The following is a 19065-nucleotide window of genomic DNA, read 5'->3' as shown; positions in this document are numbered from 1 at the left end:
AATTTGTATGTTGGCAACATTATTATTTACTTATAAATATTCATGTCGTTAGCAACAAATGGAAAAAATAAAACTTTCGATACTTTAGTTGTCTTTGCCAAATGGATGATCAAAAGGGCCGTAATGTGGTGTTTTGGACTGCTTTCACTAGAATAATAATATTATGAAAAATGCTTTTCGAACTTCCAAACTCCTGGCTCAAAGTCAAAGTCAAAAACATTTATTGAAACTAGGCTAGTTTTTAGCACTTTTTCACGTCAAATTTACAAAAGGACAGCACCCCCAAAACGCCCCCCTTTCACCACTTCCTAGTGTTATGGCTAGGAAGAAGAAGTGGTGAAGAACAAACTTCCCAGCAACACAGCTGTCTATTACAATTTAATAATAATTAAATTACAACTTATACAATTCAACATTGTTTCAAATTATTCCCAAATAAAATAAAAAACACTTTTTTGCTGCTTTAAGAAAAGCCTCACCCGGTAGTCGAAGCCGAGACCGGGTCGTGTAGCAGTTATGCTATCCAACCACTGCACTAGACCAACGAAGTAGGACCAATGTATTTATTGAATTATCTATGTACCTATTTATTGAATGAAGGATGACATTAATTAATCTTTCTTAGGTAATTGCCCTTTAAAGAACTTCAGAAAAATCACACGCACGAGTGCGATTCCCGAGCAAAATTACTATCATATCTATTTAATTCGGTAGGTATTTATGCATTTTAAAGTATATAGGTATGTAAGTATACTGTATATGTATGTTTAAATCAGGGTTTAAATCTTATTTTTTTGTAGAAAATGATCACTCATTTAATTATAATGTACCTACAATGTTACGCTACAATCATTTAAAACCTTTTTCGAAAACAAACCGCAAATCGCACAACAACCAACCTTCTAAATTCAAAAACCAAAAACAAAAGATGGCGCACCTCACTTGGCAACAAACAAAAAAATACACTATTAACACTTTTCACGACGCACTGTCAACGTAAACACAACGGCTTAGGCAAATATTATTTTCACTTTAAAAACCAGTTATTAGAAAACTATTATTTATACGTAAAAGTATCACCATATAAAATATTGTAGACAAAAAAAAAATACGCGGCAAAATCTGACAGCTCCCTTCAAACAAAAAAAAAATAGGTTATCGAACCACAGATTAAATAGGGAGCGATCGTGAGCAAAGAGGTTGTTTATAACTGACTGTTGTCGCGTCCGCGCGTCAGAAAACCGTCGTTAGACTGGTTCGTTTTACGTTACGTCTTCGGAAATAGACATACTTATTCTGTTACTGTCTGCGTACGTTGAAATGTGCACTTCAAATCGTAACTGCAAAAGCTGTTAGTCATCAGGGGTTGCTTGTTTCTGAAGATTATTTTGCACTACCTCTTAACCACAGTTTCACTCATTACTGATTCCCGCACCCAGAAAAAATCCTATCTCAGGCTCAAGACGAACTGTGTACAAAATTTCATTCCAATCGTGTCAGTAATTTTGTAGTGAAAATGCGTCAGAAGATCATATTAACCCTATATGATCTTCTGACGCAATTTCACGATCCTATTCGCGCTAGTACCTATTCGTGGAATAGGTATTAGCGCGCGGTTTTGCCCTAGACGAACTTCTGCCCGTATTGGGATAAAATATAGCCTATGTAAGTAGGGCTGCCATCTCGAATTTCGCCAAACCCGGACAAACATTGAAAAAACCCGGACATTTGGCGTAAATCGCATTTTTCCCCCGAACGAGTACGATTTTTTTTAAACAAAATAGTACCTCATTTGTAATCCATTTACTATTAACATATACTTAAATTCAATGAGGTGCTTCCTTACATGAAAAGTGTCCGGGTTTTCCCCGGACACTTCTTGAAACCCCGCCCGGACGTCCCCCGGACGGCCTCCAAACGAGGACAAATCCGGGGAAACCCGGACGGATGGCAGCCCTATATGTAAGGTACTCGGGAAAGATTTTTTCAAATTGGTGCAGGTTTCGCAGCCTTAAGGGTACAAATACAAACAAAAAAATGATTTCCCTTTATTGTATAGTAAAGATATAACTTAGTAAGTATTTATAGATAATGGATTACCGGAATTGCCAAAAATATCTCAATATACAAGTGAATCAGCATGACGTGGTTAGTTACAAAAGAAATTAGGTAGAAATATCTTAGAGTGACCTATTTCAATAGTAAGCTCATTTTAGATCATCCTATTATTGTTAAAATAACAAACACTGACAGCTTTTAGTGCCAGGAATACCGTTTAAATTGCGTCATCTGCCTAGCCTTTCCCAACTATGTTGGGGTCGGCTTCCAGTCTTAACGGATGCAGCTGATTACCAGTGTTTTATAGGGAGCGACTGACTATGTGATCTCCTCAATCCAGTTACCCGGGCAACTTACTGGCTTCTGAAAACAAGTAATGATTGCCTGCTAAAGATGTTCTAATGACAGTCGGGACCCACCAATTTAAAGTGCCGAAACGTGGAGGAGTATTTTACAAAAATAATTAACCGACTTTAAAAAACCTGAAAGGGACAAAATAAATCTTTTGATATGGCCCTAGAAGTCGGTGTTTGAAAGACTGCTGACTTTATCTTTGTCAACGAGATAAAAAGTGTTAGCAATAGATTTAATGAAGCTCTAACTTTAATGGAGCTTTGTGCAACTGACGGTTACTGGCTTCCGAAAACGAGTAATGATTGACAAAGATGTTCAAATGACAGCCGAGACCCACCAATTTAACGTGCCTTCCGAAACGTGTAGCAAATCGTCATGACAAAAACTATTTTACAAAAAAAAAACCGATATCACAAAACCTACAAACAAAATAAATCTTTTGACGCTTGCTTCTAGAAGTCGGTGTCTGCAAGTCTGTTGACTGTGTTTATTTTGCCGCCGAACTCTAGAGCCATGTCAAAAGTTTTATTTCGTCAATTCCAGTGTTTTGTGAAGTCAGTTTTAATTCATTTTTATTTCTCAATAATTTTCATATTCATATTTATTTGCATACCATAATGTTACAAGGGGCTTAAAGCCCCTTAATTTTCAGTAACACTAAAATGGCAACTGTACTTCTGACTTCTGACTCATACAAAGGTACTCGACCGGGCTGCATAATTACAATTCCTTTGCTCTGACTGTTTTGCCGCCAAAACAGGACGCCATATTGGATTTTTTTTGTTTTTCTTTGGCCGTGAATAACAAGTGACGAGTACCTTTTTTATTAATATTTGAGAAGTGGTTTTTGAAAGCGGTTTTAACCACTTCACGCACCTGGGTAAAAAGTAGCCTATTTCCTAAAACAAAGATTCTTTCACTTTGGACTGGTTTATGCTTCAATAGTGTATTTGGCAGTACATTGCGGACTAAACAGTCGGCCTAAGTTGGCCAACATTAAAAAAAATATATATCTTAATTCCAATCTTTCAGTAGGTCTGATACGGGCGAAATATCTGATCTTTGTAATGTGCTAATCTATACTGATTTATGAACCTAAACAAACTATCGGCAAAATTATAATTATATACCTAAATCAATGATGCAAAATATAACAATATATCGGATTGCATCATTTAGATTGGATAACGAAATCGATAAGATTACGTCTCACATCGAATATTAGCTTAGGCATAAAATCAAAAACCAATTAATCTGAATTTCCCGCTAACAGCTTTCACGTATAATCCCTACTAATATTATAAATGCGAAAGTAACTCTGTCTGTCTGTTACGCTTTCACGTCTAAACCACTGAAATGTTTTGAATAAAACTTGGTACAGAGATAGAGTTGACCTTGAGAAAGAACGAGAAAGAGAAAGAAGGATAGTTTTTATCCCCGACTTTTGAAGAATCCTCTTGGAAACGCGATATAACCGAAATCTACGCGGACGAAGCCGCGGGCGGAAGCTAGTATGAAATAAAAAGAAACAGGAAAATATCCACAAATTCTAGCTAATTATGTAGATATTTATTATCAGCTACAGTCATTTTTAAACCAAACCTAAGTTAGTCAGATTTGTGTTATCAGTATAAAAAATTGATAAGAGCTAATCAAGCACAAATCTTTTGATAACTAATTAAATAATTTTGAAATGGCTAAAAATATAGGGTTTGGATTTTTGATATTAATACACTACGGCCATACTATGTAGCTTGCGCATATGGATAAAAATATAATCTAAACCAATATATGGTAGGTAATAAAGAGGCAACATTTTTTTGGTTGTAGTAAAGGCTTCGAAGCTACAGAACCAATTTGAAAATTCTTTCACTGTTGGAAAGCTACACTCTTCCCGAGTAACATAAGCTATATTTTATCCCGGTACGGGCAGCAGTTTCCACGGAACGCAAACAAGACCGCAGGTTTGTTCGCGCGAGTTACCGCGGCCTACGACGGAACACGACAGTCAGTCAGTAAGAGTCTGACACTCCCTCACCGCGCGTAACCCACAGCGGGAGGGGTCATTAGATGATTTTTGATGACGTTTGAAAAAAAATAGGTAGAACCTTGTATAAATACGTAAAAGGTCTTAAATCCACAGTTATCGCAATCACAGTGCCAAAAAAAGGATTTTTTAGATAAACTGATAGTTCCTATAGATAAACGATATATTTTAAAAACGTATATAATATGTAGGTATGGTCATAGATAATATTTGTAAGTCGAGTCATTGTTAATCCATCCTTGTGTTGATAACACGTATTTTTGGAAAATTTTAGTTTTTGTCGAATTTGAAGACACAATGAGTATTCAGGTATTTATTTTTATTACTTAATCTACTAATAAATAAAAATAGAGTGTCTGTTTGGTAGGTGTATAGTAATTAATCCACTTTTTACTAAGTGCGTATGTATTTTTCAAGTTTATTTATTTAGTTACATGGTGCGCCAACAGCAAAATATAACAAAATATACAAAAAAACATCTAGTAATATAACACTTTACTTGTGCACTATTTATATAAGTTCTGTCTCGTCCGGATAGTGTTTTTGAACCGGTTTTTATCGGACTTAGCTGATGCAACAACGAGGAAGTTAGACTTTTATCCGGTGCGAAAATTAGTAGATACTCTATAAACGCGAGTGAAGTCTCAGATGTGATCTAATATCACCGTGCTTCTGCCAGCGGTTTCACCCGCGTCCCGAACTACGGAACTACGAAAGTAGCCTATAACCTTCCTCGATAAATGAGCTATAAGTATCTGCAGAAAGATGGTATCAAATTGGCCCCTGGCTGGAGGCTTTAAATTCTAGGCATCCACAGGGATAAGTCCGGTTAAGAAGTACACGGCCTCCTAGGCTGAATGAGGGTTTTCTAAAATGGCAATCCACGAGGTGGCAGCACCGAGTCGTCAGGTCCAGATAACTGTCAAAGTGCTTATCTTTACTATGAATAGTGAACGATTTTAGTGTTTTTTTTATTTTATAATTAAAGCACTGCATTATTGCTTTACTATTGCGGTTGAGTAAATAAAAAAAACTAAATCATATTGTGTTAACAAATTTTTCAACAAGCTTTTCCTTAGTACCAGTGACTTTTGCACCCTCTCTCTTAGCTCAATTTTTAGTTCGGAAACCTTATTCTGACCGTAGTCCATAATAAAATCAATAACACTTCCAATATAACAGAATTTCAATAAACAATAAGTTCGGCACCTACAATTCCATACTATTTGACAGCTGTTTGGACCAGACGCATACGTGGCGCCACCCGGTGGCAGAAAAAATTTCAAAAACCCTCATTGCGAGATGCCATACCAAAAAAAAAAATAACTGGTATCAAGTTGGTGTTGTAGTTTCCAAGATTAAATTAGCGCATATGACTGTCAGTTTGGTTTGAACGTAGCCTTATGATTAAAAGATCTCAGGTCCTAGTCTACACTGTAATAATCTGTAATTTCAAAATAATAAAAGAGTTTGTTCCCAATTTTTTCAGATCAACGACGGAGGCATAACCGTAGTAGATGACAATGGGGGCGGTGTCCAAATAGCCGACGGTGATGACTCCAGACTGAACATCGTGGACGACAACGGTGGTGGTGGAGTTCAGATTGCTGACGGCCATTCCGGTGTTCAGTTCACTGATGGGGACCATTCTGGGGTCCAGTTTACTGACGGAGATCAGACCGCTGTACAGTTTTCTGATGGAGATCAGACTAGCGTGCAGTTCGCCGACTGATTTTGGGCGTAAGTTATTTCAATACCTATTTAATAGTAATAGTCCTAGACGATTATCGGCTATGGCGGCTGTTATCATGTAAGGAGCACTCACTATTCCTTCACTCTCATAGCCCGATGGGACGACAATCCGACACCACCGGAGAGAGATCAGGCGCAGGACCGACATTTACGTGCTCTCCGATGCACGGGTGAATCAATCACCAATTTCCAGGCTGCGGGCTACTTTGTGAAAGTTTCTAAAACCCACAAAGTGATTTAGGTATCTACTTTCATGATATTGTTTTTTTTAAAGCTATGATTCACAGAAAGCATTTGATATGGCACCAAATACCTATTACCTATTCTTTTTATAGATTGATGATAAATGATAATTAATTGCAGTACTTTTACTTTTTTAGATTGATGATAATTGCAGTAATTTTACTTAGGTACTTAGATAGCTTCTGTAAATCCTATTCGTAGCCACGTGTTTGAAATATTTTCATTTGTTTCTCTAAGTTCAAAGTTATTTGTTTTTGGTTTCAGGTCATCTCTTCAAAACTAGCTCAATTATGGTTTAATTAAATAATAGTACAGACCTATGTCTATTATTATAAAAATAAACATGGATGGAAATAAATAATAATTATTTTATTATTTCACGTCCAAGATCTGTACCTAATGTTTATAAATAAATAAAATATATTGTAAAAAAAAACGTTCGTTTTAATTACCATCTTTCTTGCTTTCTGTATCATCATCTGCCGAGCCTTTTCCCAACTATTTTGGGGTCGGCTTCCAGCCTTACTAGATGCAGCTGAGTACCAGTGCTTTACATAGAGCGCTTGCCTATCTGACCTCCTCAACGCAGTTACTCGTCTAACCCGAAACCCCTTGATAAAACTGACTACCAGGTTTTCTGACATCTGACTACCCATAATGACAAACAAAAAAGCCAGCTTACGTGTCCTATCAGGCACAGGGGTATTTCACCACCAACTTCCAGACTCTGGGCTGCATTATGCAAGTTTCTAAAAACCCAAAGAGATTCCGTGCACAGCAGGTGAGCTTACGACCAACGGGGAAGTTTATCTATAACTAGCTGCTTTCCCGCGGTTCCACCCTCGTCCCGCAAACCCACTTCCTAGATAACATTTAGGTAGCCTATGATACCTGGGAATAGTGTAGCTTACCAAGAGAGACAGAATTTTGCAAATCGTTCCAGTAGTCTCCATTAAAGTAAAGGCTCCGTTTAAGGCACAAAAAAAACAAAAGACAATCCTCTGTATAATATTAGCATAGATATTAGTATGAAACTCACCATAACCACATTACAAGCTATGGTGGATGTGAAATCAACCCCATTTCGCACCATGGTGACCATAATAACGCTATGGTTTGTGTAAATGACGAAATTACCAGGCAATTTATCTCAAAGTAGGCTTTGGCGTTTTCTAAACATAATTATTGGCGGTTTCCCGTAGAAGTTGTTATACTTATGGCTAGTTTCTGACCACGACATCGCCTGTGTTCTTAACTGCCTAGCGTGCCCAACGACTATCTAACTGGATGCAGCTGATGAGCTGATTCGAGACCTTACCTACCAGTGCTTTACATGAAGCGATATATAGCAGAGTAAATAAAAAAATATAGTAGTAGTAGAGATAGCTAATTCCTCAAACCAGTTACCTGATCAACCTCTAGACAAGACTGGTTGTCAGACTTTCTGGCATCCTCTCTGACTGCCCATTATTTGACTTCCAAAGAAGTTCAAATGACGGCCGGGACCCACCAATTTGAGGTGTCTTTCGAATCACGGAGGTCATCGTGACAAGATGCTGACACCACACCAAGCGTTGCTTAACCTTGTGTCTGATTGATCCGTGCAGGGTGTTACTTATGTAGTCACAATCACAAGCCTTTAATACCTATATTTATTCACAAAAAATATTAAGCACCTAGTCTGTTTCTTGTGGCCAAAAGGATGGCTGCTATTTTTATCATTTGCCAACCTCATGTGGTGCACCTTGTAGAAAAGCAGACGAGGCTACAACTAAATAGAGTGCCTTTTTTTTCACGACGTCAATAATTATATTATCACATGACCCCTCCCGCTGTGGGTTAGAAGCGGTGAGGTGAGTCTATTAACTAGACATGAGCGATGAGCATGACGAAATGAGACTTGCAGCAGTATTTCCGAAGCAAAAAATAACCCGCACTGCGCTCACTAACACGCATATCCAGCGCAATGAGTAAGTATGGGCAAATACCAGCACACGTGGAGACAGCAGTCCAGCAGTTACACAACATAATACATTGATGAGGAAAATATAATATTAACTGTCTTTTTCCTCCATTTAACAGTCCTGATAAAGGTGCTCGAACTTCAATGATTCCTCGATTGATAGAGATAAGGAATTCCTAGTATATCATGTTGCTCAATATAATATATGTTGCCTACGTAGGTGATACAGGTGGTAGGGGGTGTTGTTAACCGACTTCCTAAAAAGGAAGTGGCTTTTTTAGATTTTTTTGGTGGGAATTCATCAAATGGTCCCGCTGTGGGTGCAGCGTGAGGGAGTGTAAGACTCTTACTGAGTAAAGCTCACCATGTTCCTTCTTTAACCTATCGTGTGTTTTAGACGTGGATCCACGCGAGACACAATTAATCTTCTATTGTTCTCTAATTAGCGGCATTCAAGAGGTTAAGCCTTTTATGTATCAGGGCCACGGTCCCCTTGAACAATCCCGCAGCCTTGGCAGGCTTTGGCCTTGCTGGGCCGGGCAGGGGTTTGCTGATTCTCTTTGGGGAGCGCGTGGAAAAGCGCGCGCCGCCGACATGAAGCTTTGTCTCCTAGGAGACAGAAGGACGATGAACCAACCGAAACCACCAAAGAGACGGGAGTCGTCTCTCGACACGTGGCGCCCGGACGTTCAGGCTTTTTAGTTGTTTATTTTATTTGTTTTGTCTTAGTTACTCGATGTCTCGAAGACGCCTGGGCTGATTTGGAAAATTCTTTCTATACCTATACTTATACGAAAATTAATAGGTAATGATGTCCAGGATGAAATTCGGCTACAAGGGCTGCTCTCGGGCTTAAGGAGATCAGCCAGCTGCGCAGGATATATTATAGTGCACGAGCATCCACGCAGTCACAGGTGCACTCTCTTTTCTCTCACTCTCGATCACAAGCAGAACCACATACAAGCGTCACAAATCAATCAAAGTTGAGTGTCTGATAAATAACACAAAAAAATACAGTATTCTTTTATTTATTTATCCATGTACAATGGCGGACTTAGCGCCTTAGGCGTTATACGAGTATACCACTCTACCTTTGGGTAGAGAAAGTATTAGTAGGTTTTTCCACAAAAATATTTTATATTTCACCTTGATGAATGAAAATGGAAATTAGTGACTTATATAAGTTGAACACCCTGTAAACTCACCTCCCAACAATATATCGGGTTTTTCTGTGTTAACTAGATAATTTGTTATTTGATAAAATGTAGGAAACAGTCGTTTGTAATATATCTACTGTACGTTGTACTCTGAACTGAGTGTAGTTGTGTGTTGTGTACATATGTAAATAGCTTCGTGAGTTGTAACTTTGTGGAGAAAACATGTGTCTACAATGCCTGTTTGTTTGTTGTCAGGATCAGGTAATTTGAATTATAATCTATACTAACTTTACCTATGAGTAAACTACTGAACCGATTTGAAAAGAAAAAATATCCCAGAGTAGGCCATATTTTATCACGAGCCGCTTCTGAAAATGCGGAAAACAGCAAGTGCAATTTTTAAAATTATTTCAAGGTTAGATAGATAGCTCTATTAAATAGATAGAAGCTAAACTGTCGGCCAACCATCGGCCAACAATTAAGGTTGAGTTGCACCATTTAACTATAACGATAACCAAACCATAACCAGCGGTACCTATACTTGCCGCGCATTGCTCACATCGGCGATTTGACAACCGAAAATGGTTCGGTTATCGTTATAGTTAAATGGTGCAATTTCATGATTACCTTCAAAATCAACTGCCGCGCGCCGGTCGGATTTATTATAAGGCGATTGCTGGCTGATAGACTCCATAGGCTTTTTAATTGATTTGTATACTTCATGCCAACCTCAATGATGGCTCAAAGATTCTTCTTTCCAGACATAATACTAGGAAGTAGAGAAAGGGGGTGTTTTGGGGGTCCTGTCCTTTTGCAATTGTGACATGAAACTAGTATAGTATAGTAATCTATCTAAGTATATCTTAGACACCAATGACTGTGTTTCGGAGGGCACAATAAACTGTAGGTCCCGGCTGTCATTGAACATCCTTGGCAGGCGTTACGGGTAGTCAGAAGCCGGTAAGTCTGACACCAGTTTAACAAAGGGGTATTGGGATGCCCGGGTAACTGGGTTGAGGGGGTCAGATAGGCAGTCGCTGCTTGTAAAGCGCTGGTACTCAGCTGAATCCGGTTAGACTGGAAGCCGACCCCAACATAGTTGGGAAAAAGGCTCGGAGGATGAGGATGATGATGATGATGACACCAGGTATAATCATGTTAGACAGGTTAAAGTTTCTCGGCAGTTCATAACGAGCCGCCATTAAGTTTGGCGCCAACTTCAAATGACTTATTTATTAAGTCCTAACTCCACAGTTTTACCAACCAATCAGTATTATCGTGACTAAAGATTACACACCTGTAAACCCTTTATCTTTTGAAGTACTAATGTGAGTGTGAAACATCGATAGCTTTATCTATCCAGTCCACTGCGATAAGTATTTGTGAACAGTCGAAGTAATATTGTTTTAACAAAATTAAATTTTAAAATGGGTGACGAAAGGGTCCATGTTGTTGATGGCATTCAGGTATGTTTTTTTATTCGATTGCTGTAAGATAGGTCATGTTTTTTAGTGCGTAATATCAAAGTAGTCGTGGTGGCCTAGTGGGCAAAGAACCAACCTCTCGAGTATGAGGGCGCAGGTTCGAATCCAGGTCAGGCAAGTACCAATGCAACTTTTCTAAGTTTGTATGTACTTTCTAAGTATATCTTAGACACCAAAGGCTGATTAAAAAGGTGAAGGAAAACATCTTGAGGAAACCTGGACTGTATAGTCTGAAATCACCAACCCGCATTGAGCAAGCGTGGTGATTAATGCTCAATCCTTCTCCGCGTGAGAGGAGGCCTGTGCCCAGCAGTGGGACGATAAAAAGGCTGTAACTAACTAATATCAAAATTACAAGTCATTTAGTCACAGTAGGCTGAAAATCTGCACTTTTTGAAGGTCTAATTTACAAAAGAGAGCCACGAAAACGCCCGCCCTTCACCACTCCTATGTGTTTTTGCTGGGAAGAAGAAGTGGTGGAACAAACTTAGCAGCAACATATAAAAATAACATTAGCAATATTTAGTCTGTATGCTTTTTCCTCATGTTTTGAAACGGCTTAGTTAGATAAGACAAGTGTCTCTTAGAACAGTCATTGTTCAACTTGTGTTGACCTGCAGAGAGTGCCCAAAAGGCTGGTAATACCTCGTTGGATGGCCATGCTGATCCTTTGTCCGAGGTAATAGCCAGCCTTTTGGTCACGGGAAGCGTCAACCAGCCGCCTAGAGAGATCTTTAAATAGGTTTTGGACATTCAGACCCCACGATTCAACACCCTAAAGGTTCGAAAATATAGTTGCCGTAATTTTATTATAAAGGTACCTACTCGTCCATATTAATTTGTATGCTTTTTCCTCATGTTTTGATACGGCTGAACTAGATAAGACAAATGTTTCTTGGAAAAGTCCACCAAACGTGATTATTCAACTTTTTCCGCCTTTTCAGATTTTTTCATTGAAAATATTCAGGTTTTTAAATTAATTCATTCAATTGATTGTTTTATTCTGTAGTCTTTCATATTGTTATAAATAAATAGTATTTTCTAATGTCATCCCACCGGGTTATGAGAGTGAAGGAATAGGGAGTGCACCTGTGTCTGCGCAAATGCTCGTGCACTATAATATTATATCCTGCGCAGCTGGCTGATCTGATGAGAACAGCCGCCGTGGCCGAAATCGGCCGTGGACGCCATTATTATTATTATTTTCCTTTCTAATGGTGATATTATCATGTGCAGTGTCATCGGTATTTATCATTGCCTAAGTAGGTTTCCACCTATGTTTTATCGCTCGAAATCAAGTGAGCTATATACTTGTATGTAAGCCCATTTGCACTGACAATATTAATATAAACATCCGTTTTCCTTGTACTTTGAAACTTACCTATTATACGTTAAAATTCATAGTAAACAGTTATGCCTAAATGTTACAGAGGACAAAGTACATTTTTATTTGATATCCGATTGCTATAATTTCCTGTTGTGATGAGATAGATAGATAGATAGACGAGAAATGTTTATTCAGCACATACAAAAAGACAAACAATACCCAACAGTCTAACCAAGGGGTATCGGGTTGCCCAGGTAACTGGGTTGAGTAGGTCAGATAGAGCAGTCGCTTCTTGTAAAGCACTGGTACCCAGCTAGATACATCCGGTTAGACTGGAAGCCTACCACAACATATTTGGGAAAAAGGCTGGGAAGATGATGACAAAAAGACAAACAATAAAAAAGTAAAAGAAAACAAAAGGTAGATAGACCAACTCTCAATACTTTTGCGCCGTTTCTTCACACTGGGAAAAGTGACAGTCATTGTGATATTAGGATGGCTGTCACCTTTAAATGCTGAATACCTTCAAAACCACGAGGGTAGGAATTGGTAGCAAATAATGGTAGCTGGTAGCAATTAGGTAGCAACTCTGTATATGTATATATTTCGAGGGGAATCGCTGTCACTCTCACATCGGTGAGATTCTGACGGTAACCAAGGGCTTGGTAGGAAAAAAAATATATATTAGACAGTCGAATTTTTTAGTCGGTCTGATACCGAACAAATATGTACCTAATCGTTGTTACGTGTGTACTTCCATTCATCTTCATACTGATTTATGAGCCCAAAGCATCTATCAGCCAACAAAATCTTTGTAGTATATTCGTATTAAAGTATGTATTTTGTTTTTCCAGGACGATTTCGGGGGCGGCGTGAACGTAGTCGACGGTATTGACTTCGGGGGCGGCGGCGGAGTGCACGTTGTAGATAATGTAGATTTTGGGGGCGGTGTTAATGTCGTCGATCATGTTGACTACGGAGGCGGGGGCGTTCATGTCGTCGACAATGTAGATTTTGGGGGCGGTGGAGTGCACGTTGTAGACAATGTAGATTATGGGGGCGGTGTGTCCGTAGTTGACAATGTAGATTATGGGGGCGGTGTGTCCGTAGTAGATAATGTAGACTACGGGGGTGGAGTCCACGTGGTAGATAATAGTGGCTACGGGGGTGGAGTGAATGTGGTCGATCATGTAGATTATGGGGGCGGAGTGCATGTTGTCGATGGAAACGACGGGGGCGGTGGGGTTCATATTGTCGGCTGATTTATCTGGTGAGTAAAAGTTTTAAGTACTCTAGAGAATTTCTTAGAATGCTTTTAAATAAAATCACCGAACTATAAATAATTCCCAAGTTATTATCCCTATTTTTATTTGAGGGACATATTTGAGGACTATATACCGACACAGGTAAATTCCTTCACTCTCATAGCGCGATGGGACGACAAGCCGACACCACCGGAGAGAGATCACAAGCAGGACCGACATCAACGTGCTCTTCGATGTGCAAATGTTCTTAAAACCTACAAAGCTATTTTGGCCAGAACTTTAAGGGTCAATTCCCACTGAAAGAGCAGCGGCCAGCAGCGGCCGTAAGAGCACGGAAAATGTAAGAGCGCGGCGCCGCCCCGCCCGCCGCGCTCACGCTCAATCCCTTGCAATTACGGCCGCTGCTCTTTCAGTGGGAATTGACCCTAATGGAACTCGGAACCCCATGTAAAGTCAAGCATCATCATTATCTCAGGCATAGGACGTCCACTGCTGAACATAGGCCTCCCCCTTAGATCTCCACAGATACCTGTTGGAGGCGACCTGCATCCAGCGTCGACGGCGACCTATATAAAGATCGTTTGTCCACCTTGTTGGTGGAAGTCAAGCATTGCCAATGAATTATAATAGATGTTTGTAATATATTTTTTTGTTTTGTTTCAGGTAACAAACATGTGGTCATTATCATTAAAATAAAATAAAATCGTTGGACGGAAACTAATCTACTACGTACTTTAATTAAAATAGTTGTAAATATAATTTTGTATTATTTTTTAAATGATCTTTTATTTGTGTGTTTGTACTTTTGACTTTGAGTCCTAGACCTCTAGGAAAAGCTATGGAGCTTTTCAAGTTATTCGTAGCAATCATAACTGCTAACTATTTGACTGTCACAGGTCTAGGAAAAGCTATGGAGCTTTTCAAGTTATTCGTAGCAATCATAACTGCTAACTATTTTGATGTAGTTAATTAGATATTTTCACACTCATCAAAAAATGACGAAGTTGCCTTTTTTATCGTCCCCTCTTAGGCATCATTTTCTGTCTGGCCGCTCTCCCAACTATGTGGGGGTCGGCTTCCAGTCTAACCGGCTGCAACTGAGTATCGGTGTTTTACAATGCGTAAGATCATTCCAGATACAACTAAAGGAGTGAAAGTCAGCTAAAATAATTTAGTAAAAAGTTACAAGTCCCAAAATCATGTATCATTACCTCAAAATAAAGACTACTAAAAATTTAAACGCCTAACAAAATACAATAGCACAGAGTTGGCGAAACACGTCATCTTATTAATAGCTCAGGCGCTTAACGCACGCCTTTTAACATTACTAAATGCGAACGAGCGTTTGTTTCAGAAAGTTAGCTAACTGTTTGACATGGGCATATAGATGTAGACTATGTAAATAAAGGAAGAAGACTGTATTTTCATCCCCCGAGCCTTTTCCCAAACTATGTTGGGGTCGGCTTCCAGTCTAACCGGATTCAGCTGAGTACCAGTGCTTTACAAGGAGCGACTGTCTATCTGACCTCCTCAACCCAGTTAACCGGGCAACCCGATACCCCTTGATTAGACTGGTGTCAGACTTACTGGCTTCTGACTACCCGTAACGACTGCCAAGGATGTTCAATGACAGCCGGGACCTACAGTTTAACGTGCCATCCGAAACACAGTCATTGGTGTCTTTTTTTTTTTTTTTTTTTTACGACGTAAAAAATCATCAAATGACCCCTCCCGCTGTGGGTTAGCAGCGGTGAGGGAGTGTCAGACTCTTACTGACTAAAAGCCGTCGTGTTCCGTCGTAGGCCTTAAGTGCTAGGGCCGCGGTACCTCTTTCGAACAACCCGCAGCCCCGGCAGGCCTTGGCCCTGCTGGGCCCCTCTGGGGTTGCTGACATCTCTTTGAGGAGCGCGTGGAACAACGCGCGCCGCCGACACGGGTCTGTTGTCTAAAAACAGACATGAGCGATGAGCCACCCGAACTCACCGCCCACAGACCCACGCCTACGGTGGCCGGGAGTCGTCTCGCGACACCCGGCGCCCGTGGTGTCTACCTGCTCCAGCGCGGCGGCCGGGATGAGAGGTGCGAACTCTCTGACGTTCCGCCGCCTCCTTCTCGAGCATGACTGCTTCGCAGAAGGAGGCGACGGCATCCCATTCCCTTTCGCCCCGGACCATGGCTTGAACCAGGGCCGGACGCGAGAGGTCGCCGCCGCCCACAGCCTCGACGAGGACCCGGCGGTGCCCTTCCCACGCAGGGCACAGTCATTGGTGTCTAAGATATACTTAGAAAGTACATACAAACTTAGAAAAGTTGCATTGGTACTTGCCTGACCTGGAATCGAACCCGCGCCCTCATACTCAAGAGGTTGGTTCTTTGCCCACTAGGCCACCACGACTGAGACAGAAGGAAGAAGACTGTATAATATGCTATAATCTTTAATGGCTAATGTTGGTAGGTACGACGGGTGGGACCACAGCTGTAGACATTATTAAGTATTTTTTACCTTCTTAGGCATAAACCAGGACAAATAGTACCTATCATGTCGTAGGTATTACCTGTCAAATGTAGTAGGAAGGCAGGTATTTTTAATCGTCTTCTGGAAATTTTTAATTTTTTTTCAGGCGTAAAATGAAGTGGTGTAAGTACCTACACGATACTTTATACAATATTTACAAAACCCTTATTAGAACAAGTCTTACGAAATATTTATCGGTTATCCGATAAACACCGGTGGGCACATCACTTATAACAATAAAATTGCACTTACTTCTTGTAGACCTATACCAAAGAGAAAGGTGGCCTATACTTAATTTTTTGTGCAGTCGACAGCAGTTTTCAACCCGTTATTTGTACTGACTGACAGCAACTGTCAACTGCTCAAAAAGACGGTCAGGGTATTACACTAGAAATGTCAAAGACGACATACTTACCAATAACCGAAAAACTCCGATAAATCCATGCAGTCGACCTCTTTTCTCGTTTCAGAAGATTCCTCAGCGATACCCGAGTCCAGATCCTCTTCAGAGCTGGATGCACTATCACTTTCCGAGTCCGATCGAGTGTTATTCATCGCATTTATATTTCACTTGGTTTGAATTTAAATATGGCGGTTATTTGTGTAGAGATGTGTTGATGTTTACGATTTTTTTCGGTGTTACGGTTTTTTGTGTGTGGTGTTTTCTTTCTCTGGTGAAGGATTTTAAGGTGTGATTATTTTTGTGTATTCTTGTTTCAAATAGTAGACGACTGACGATAGAATATAGTAGACAATGGAGTCAATGTGTCGGAATATTTGTCATCATCTCCCGAGCTTTTTCCGAACTATGTCGGGGTCGGCTTCCAGTCTAACTGAATGTACCGGAGTACCAGTGCAGTTTTACAAGGAGCGACTGACTGCCTACCTAGGGCTGCCATCCGTCCGGGTTTCCCCGGATTTGTCCTCGTTTGGAGGCCGTCCGGGGACCGTCCGGGCGGGGTTTCAAGAAGCGTCCGTGGAAAACCCGGACACTTTTCATGTAAGGAAGCACCTCATTGAATTTAAGTATATATTAATAGTAAATGGATTACAAATTAGGTATTATTTTGTTTAAAAAATCGTACTCGTTCGGGGAAAAAATGCGATTTATGCCAAATGTCCGGGTTTGGCGAAATTCGAAATGGCAGCCCTATGCCTACCTGACCTCCTCAACCTGATCAACGATTTCTGTCGAATTATTTATTGAAGACGTAAGTAAGTATAATCATGATACATTGATCAATTTGATTTTTAGTAATAACAGATATTTGACCCAAAAATAGTAATATAAATATGTTGCATTAAAACTAACCGCAGCCCAATTATGATTAATACATAATTTAAAGTAGGTACAATAATTCTCAAACAAAAATAAAATGAAAAATAATCTATATATTATTTACGATGCCAAATTACATGGGCAGTATACATATTTGATGTCATTTTAATTGCGTAAGATATTGCCGTGACAGCCAACGATTGATAATTAGGACTTCAGCCAATAATATATGTGTGTCATCGATACACAGGTGACAACGCGTACGGTTGATGACTTGCTTGGTCTCATGTTCTTTTAAAGGCTAGATATGAAGTAATGACCATTTTTTTTGAAAGATAGGTTTTAAGAAAGATTTGCGGTGCAATGAAAGATCATTTATTGAATGTAGGCTGAAAATCAGCACTTTTTCAAAGTAGGTAAAGTTTACAAGAGATTGCCCCCAAAACGCCCACCTTTCACCACTTCCGATGTTTTTTCCTGGGAAAAAGAAATTATGGAACACAATTCTGTCTGTATGGTTTGAAGAACCAGTTCTGTACATAATAATTAAATCATTATTATACAAAATGATATAAACATTATTACACAAATATTATGAATTCTAAAAAACAAATGCCTACTAGTAGGACAAAGGCTGATGATGATGATAAGGCCGAAGTGTAAGAAGCTGCACCAATCAAGAGTTAGACTCGTAAATTAAAAGTTTAACAAACTGAATTCCCAATGAAATACAGTAAGAGTAAAAATAAAGACTTGATTGATCAGTGTTGTAGTTGTGAAAATAAATAACATCGGTTTATTTTCTAGAGTATTTGACTTACAAAAATACTATGCAACGTAACGTAGAGTGATTATGTAAATACTTGAGTAATTCGGCTAAGAATATTTGCAAAAAAATGTTACAATTCTGTGTATCGAAATGCGCGTTAAACTGTAGGTTCCGGCTGTCATTTGAACATCTTTGGCAGTCGTTACGGGTAGTCAGATGCCAGTAAGTCTGACAACCAATCTTACCCAGGGGTATTGGGTTCTTGGGTAACTGGGTTGAGGAGGTTAGATAGAGATAGCTCCATGTAAAACAGTGGTAGCTACTCAGCTGCATCCGTTTAGCCTGGAAGCCAACCACAACATAATTGGGAAAAGGCTAAGCAGATGATCATGATTAATTATACTGTTAATTAAATTGTAATAGACAGCTGTGTTGCTTGGAAGTTTGTTCTTCACCGCTTCTTCTTTCCAGCCAAAACACTAGGAAGCGGTGAAAGTGGGGGCGTTTTGAGGATGCCCTTTTACAATTTTTACGAAAAAAAGTGCTAATCTATTTAGCCTTCATCAATAAACGTTTTTGACTATAACATTAAGAGCATATTTGTCATAGTAAAAATGGTATTTAAACACAATCCTTTCATCAAACAGAGCCATATCTCTCTTCGCTGTGCCCTCAAAATTCGATAATTCTATTTATTTCTAGCTGGCAAGCGTCGTCTGACATTTAGCTGAGCTAGCCCGCCAAGACGACCCGGGCATTATTTATATTGACCCCAATTGATTTTGAACTAAGCTTCCTGGTTGATCGATCGTTGATTGAGCTTTGATCGATTACTCTAACGGTTTATGGGCG

At 39.6% G+C, this 19065-nt stretch overlaps 2 protein-coding genes across 7 annotated transcripts in view; one reads left to right on the top strand and one right to left on the bottom strand.

The window, feature by feature from the left end:
* Window positions 1-1225, bottom strand: part of LOC110380103 (uncharacterized protein) — a 48008-nt gene extending 46783 nt beyond the window's left edge. For 2 of the 5 annotated variants that reach the window (XM_064042899.1, XM_064042901.1), the window contains exon 1: window positions 938-1222. The gene's annotated coding sequence lies outside the window, so the exon portion shown is untranslated. Of the gene's footprint in view, window positions 1-899 lie in introns of all 5 variants that reach the window. The other 3 variants (XM_064042903.1, XM_064042902.1, XM_064042900.1) reach the window with 3 other exon arrangements.
* An 8451-nt stretch (window positions 1226-9676) lies between these two features.
* On the top strand, window positions 9677-14428 carry LOC110380104 (uncharacterized). Of its 2 annotated transcripts, none has more exons than XM_064043041.1 (3): window positions 9677-9835; window positions 13240-13655; window positions 14314-14428. In XM_064043041.1, the coding sequence occupies exons 1-2, from the start codon at window positions 9797-9799 to the stop codon at window positions 13645-13647; spliced, it is 447 nt and encodes a 148-aa protein (XP_063899111.1). In that variant the 5' UTR covers window positions 9677-9796; the 3' UTR covers window positions 13648-13655; window positions 14314-14428. The 2 variants fall into 2 exon arrangements, with proteins under 2 accessions (XP_063899111.1, XP_063899110.1); XM_064043040.1 differs by lacking the exon at window positions 9677-9835 and adding an exon at window positions 10882-11040.
* Window positions 14429-19065: the final 4637 nt, after the last annotated feature.

The sequence above is a fragment of the Helicoverpa armigera genome, chromosome 30, assembly GCF_030705265.1.
Source record: "Helicoverpa armigera isolate CAAS_96S chromosome 30, ASM3070526v1, whole genome shotgun sequence".
Taxonomy (NCBI): domain Eukaryota; kingdom Metazoa; phylum Arthropoda; class Insecta; order Lepidoptera; family Noctuidae; genus Helicoverpa; species Helicoverpa armigera.
This window is presented reverse-complemented; position numbering and strand designations above follow the sequence as displayed.

Excerpts from the sequence above, each read along its gene's own strand:
- LOC110380104 (XM_064043041.1), top strand. The coding sequence starts at position 9,797 with ATGTGTCTACAATGCCTGTTTGTTTGTTGTCAGGATCAG. Across the intron at positions 9,836-13,239 it reads TTGTTTGTTGTCAGGATCAG|GACGATTTCGGGGGCGGCGT; the intron begins GTAATTTGAATT and ends TTGTTTTTCCAG.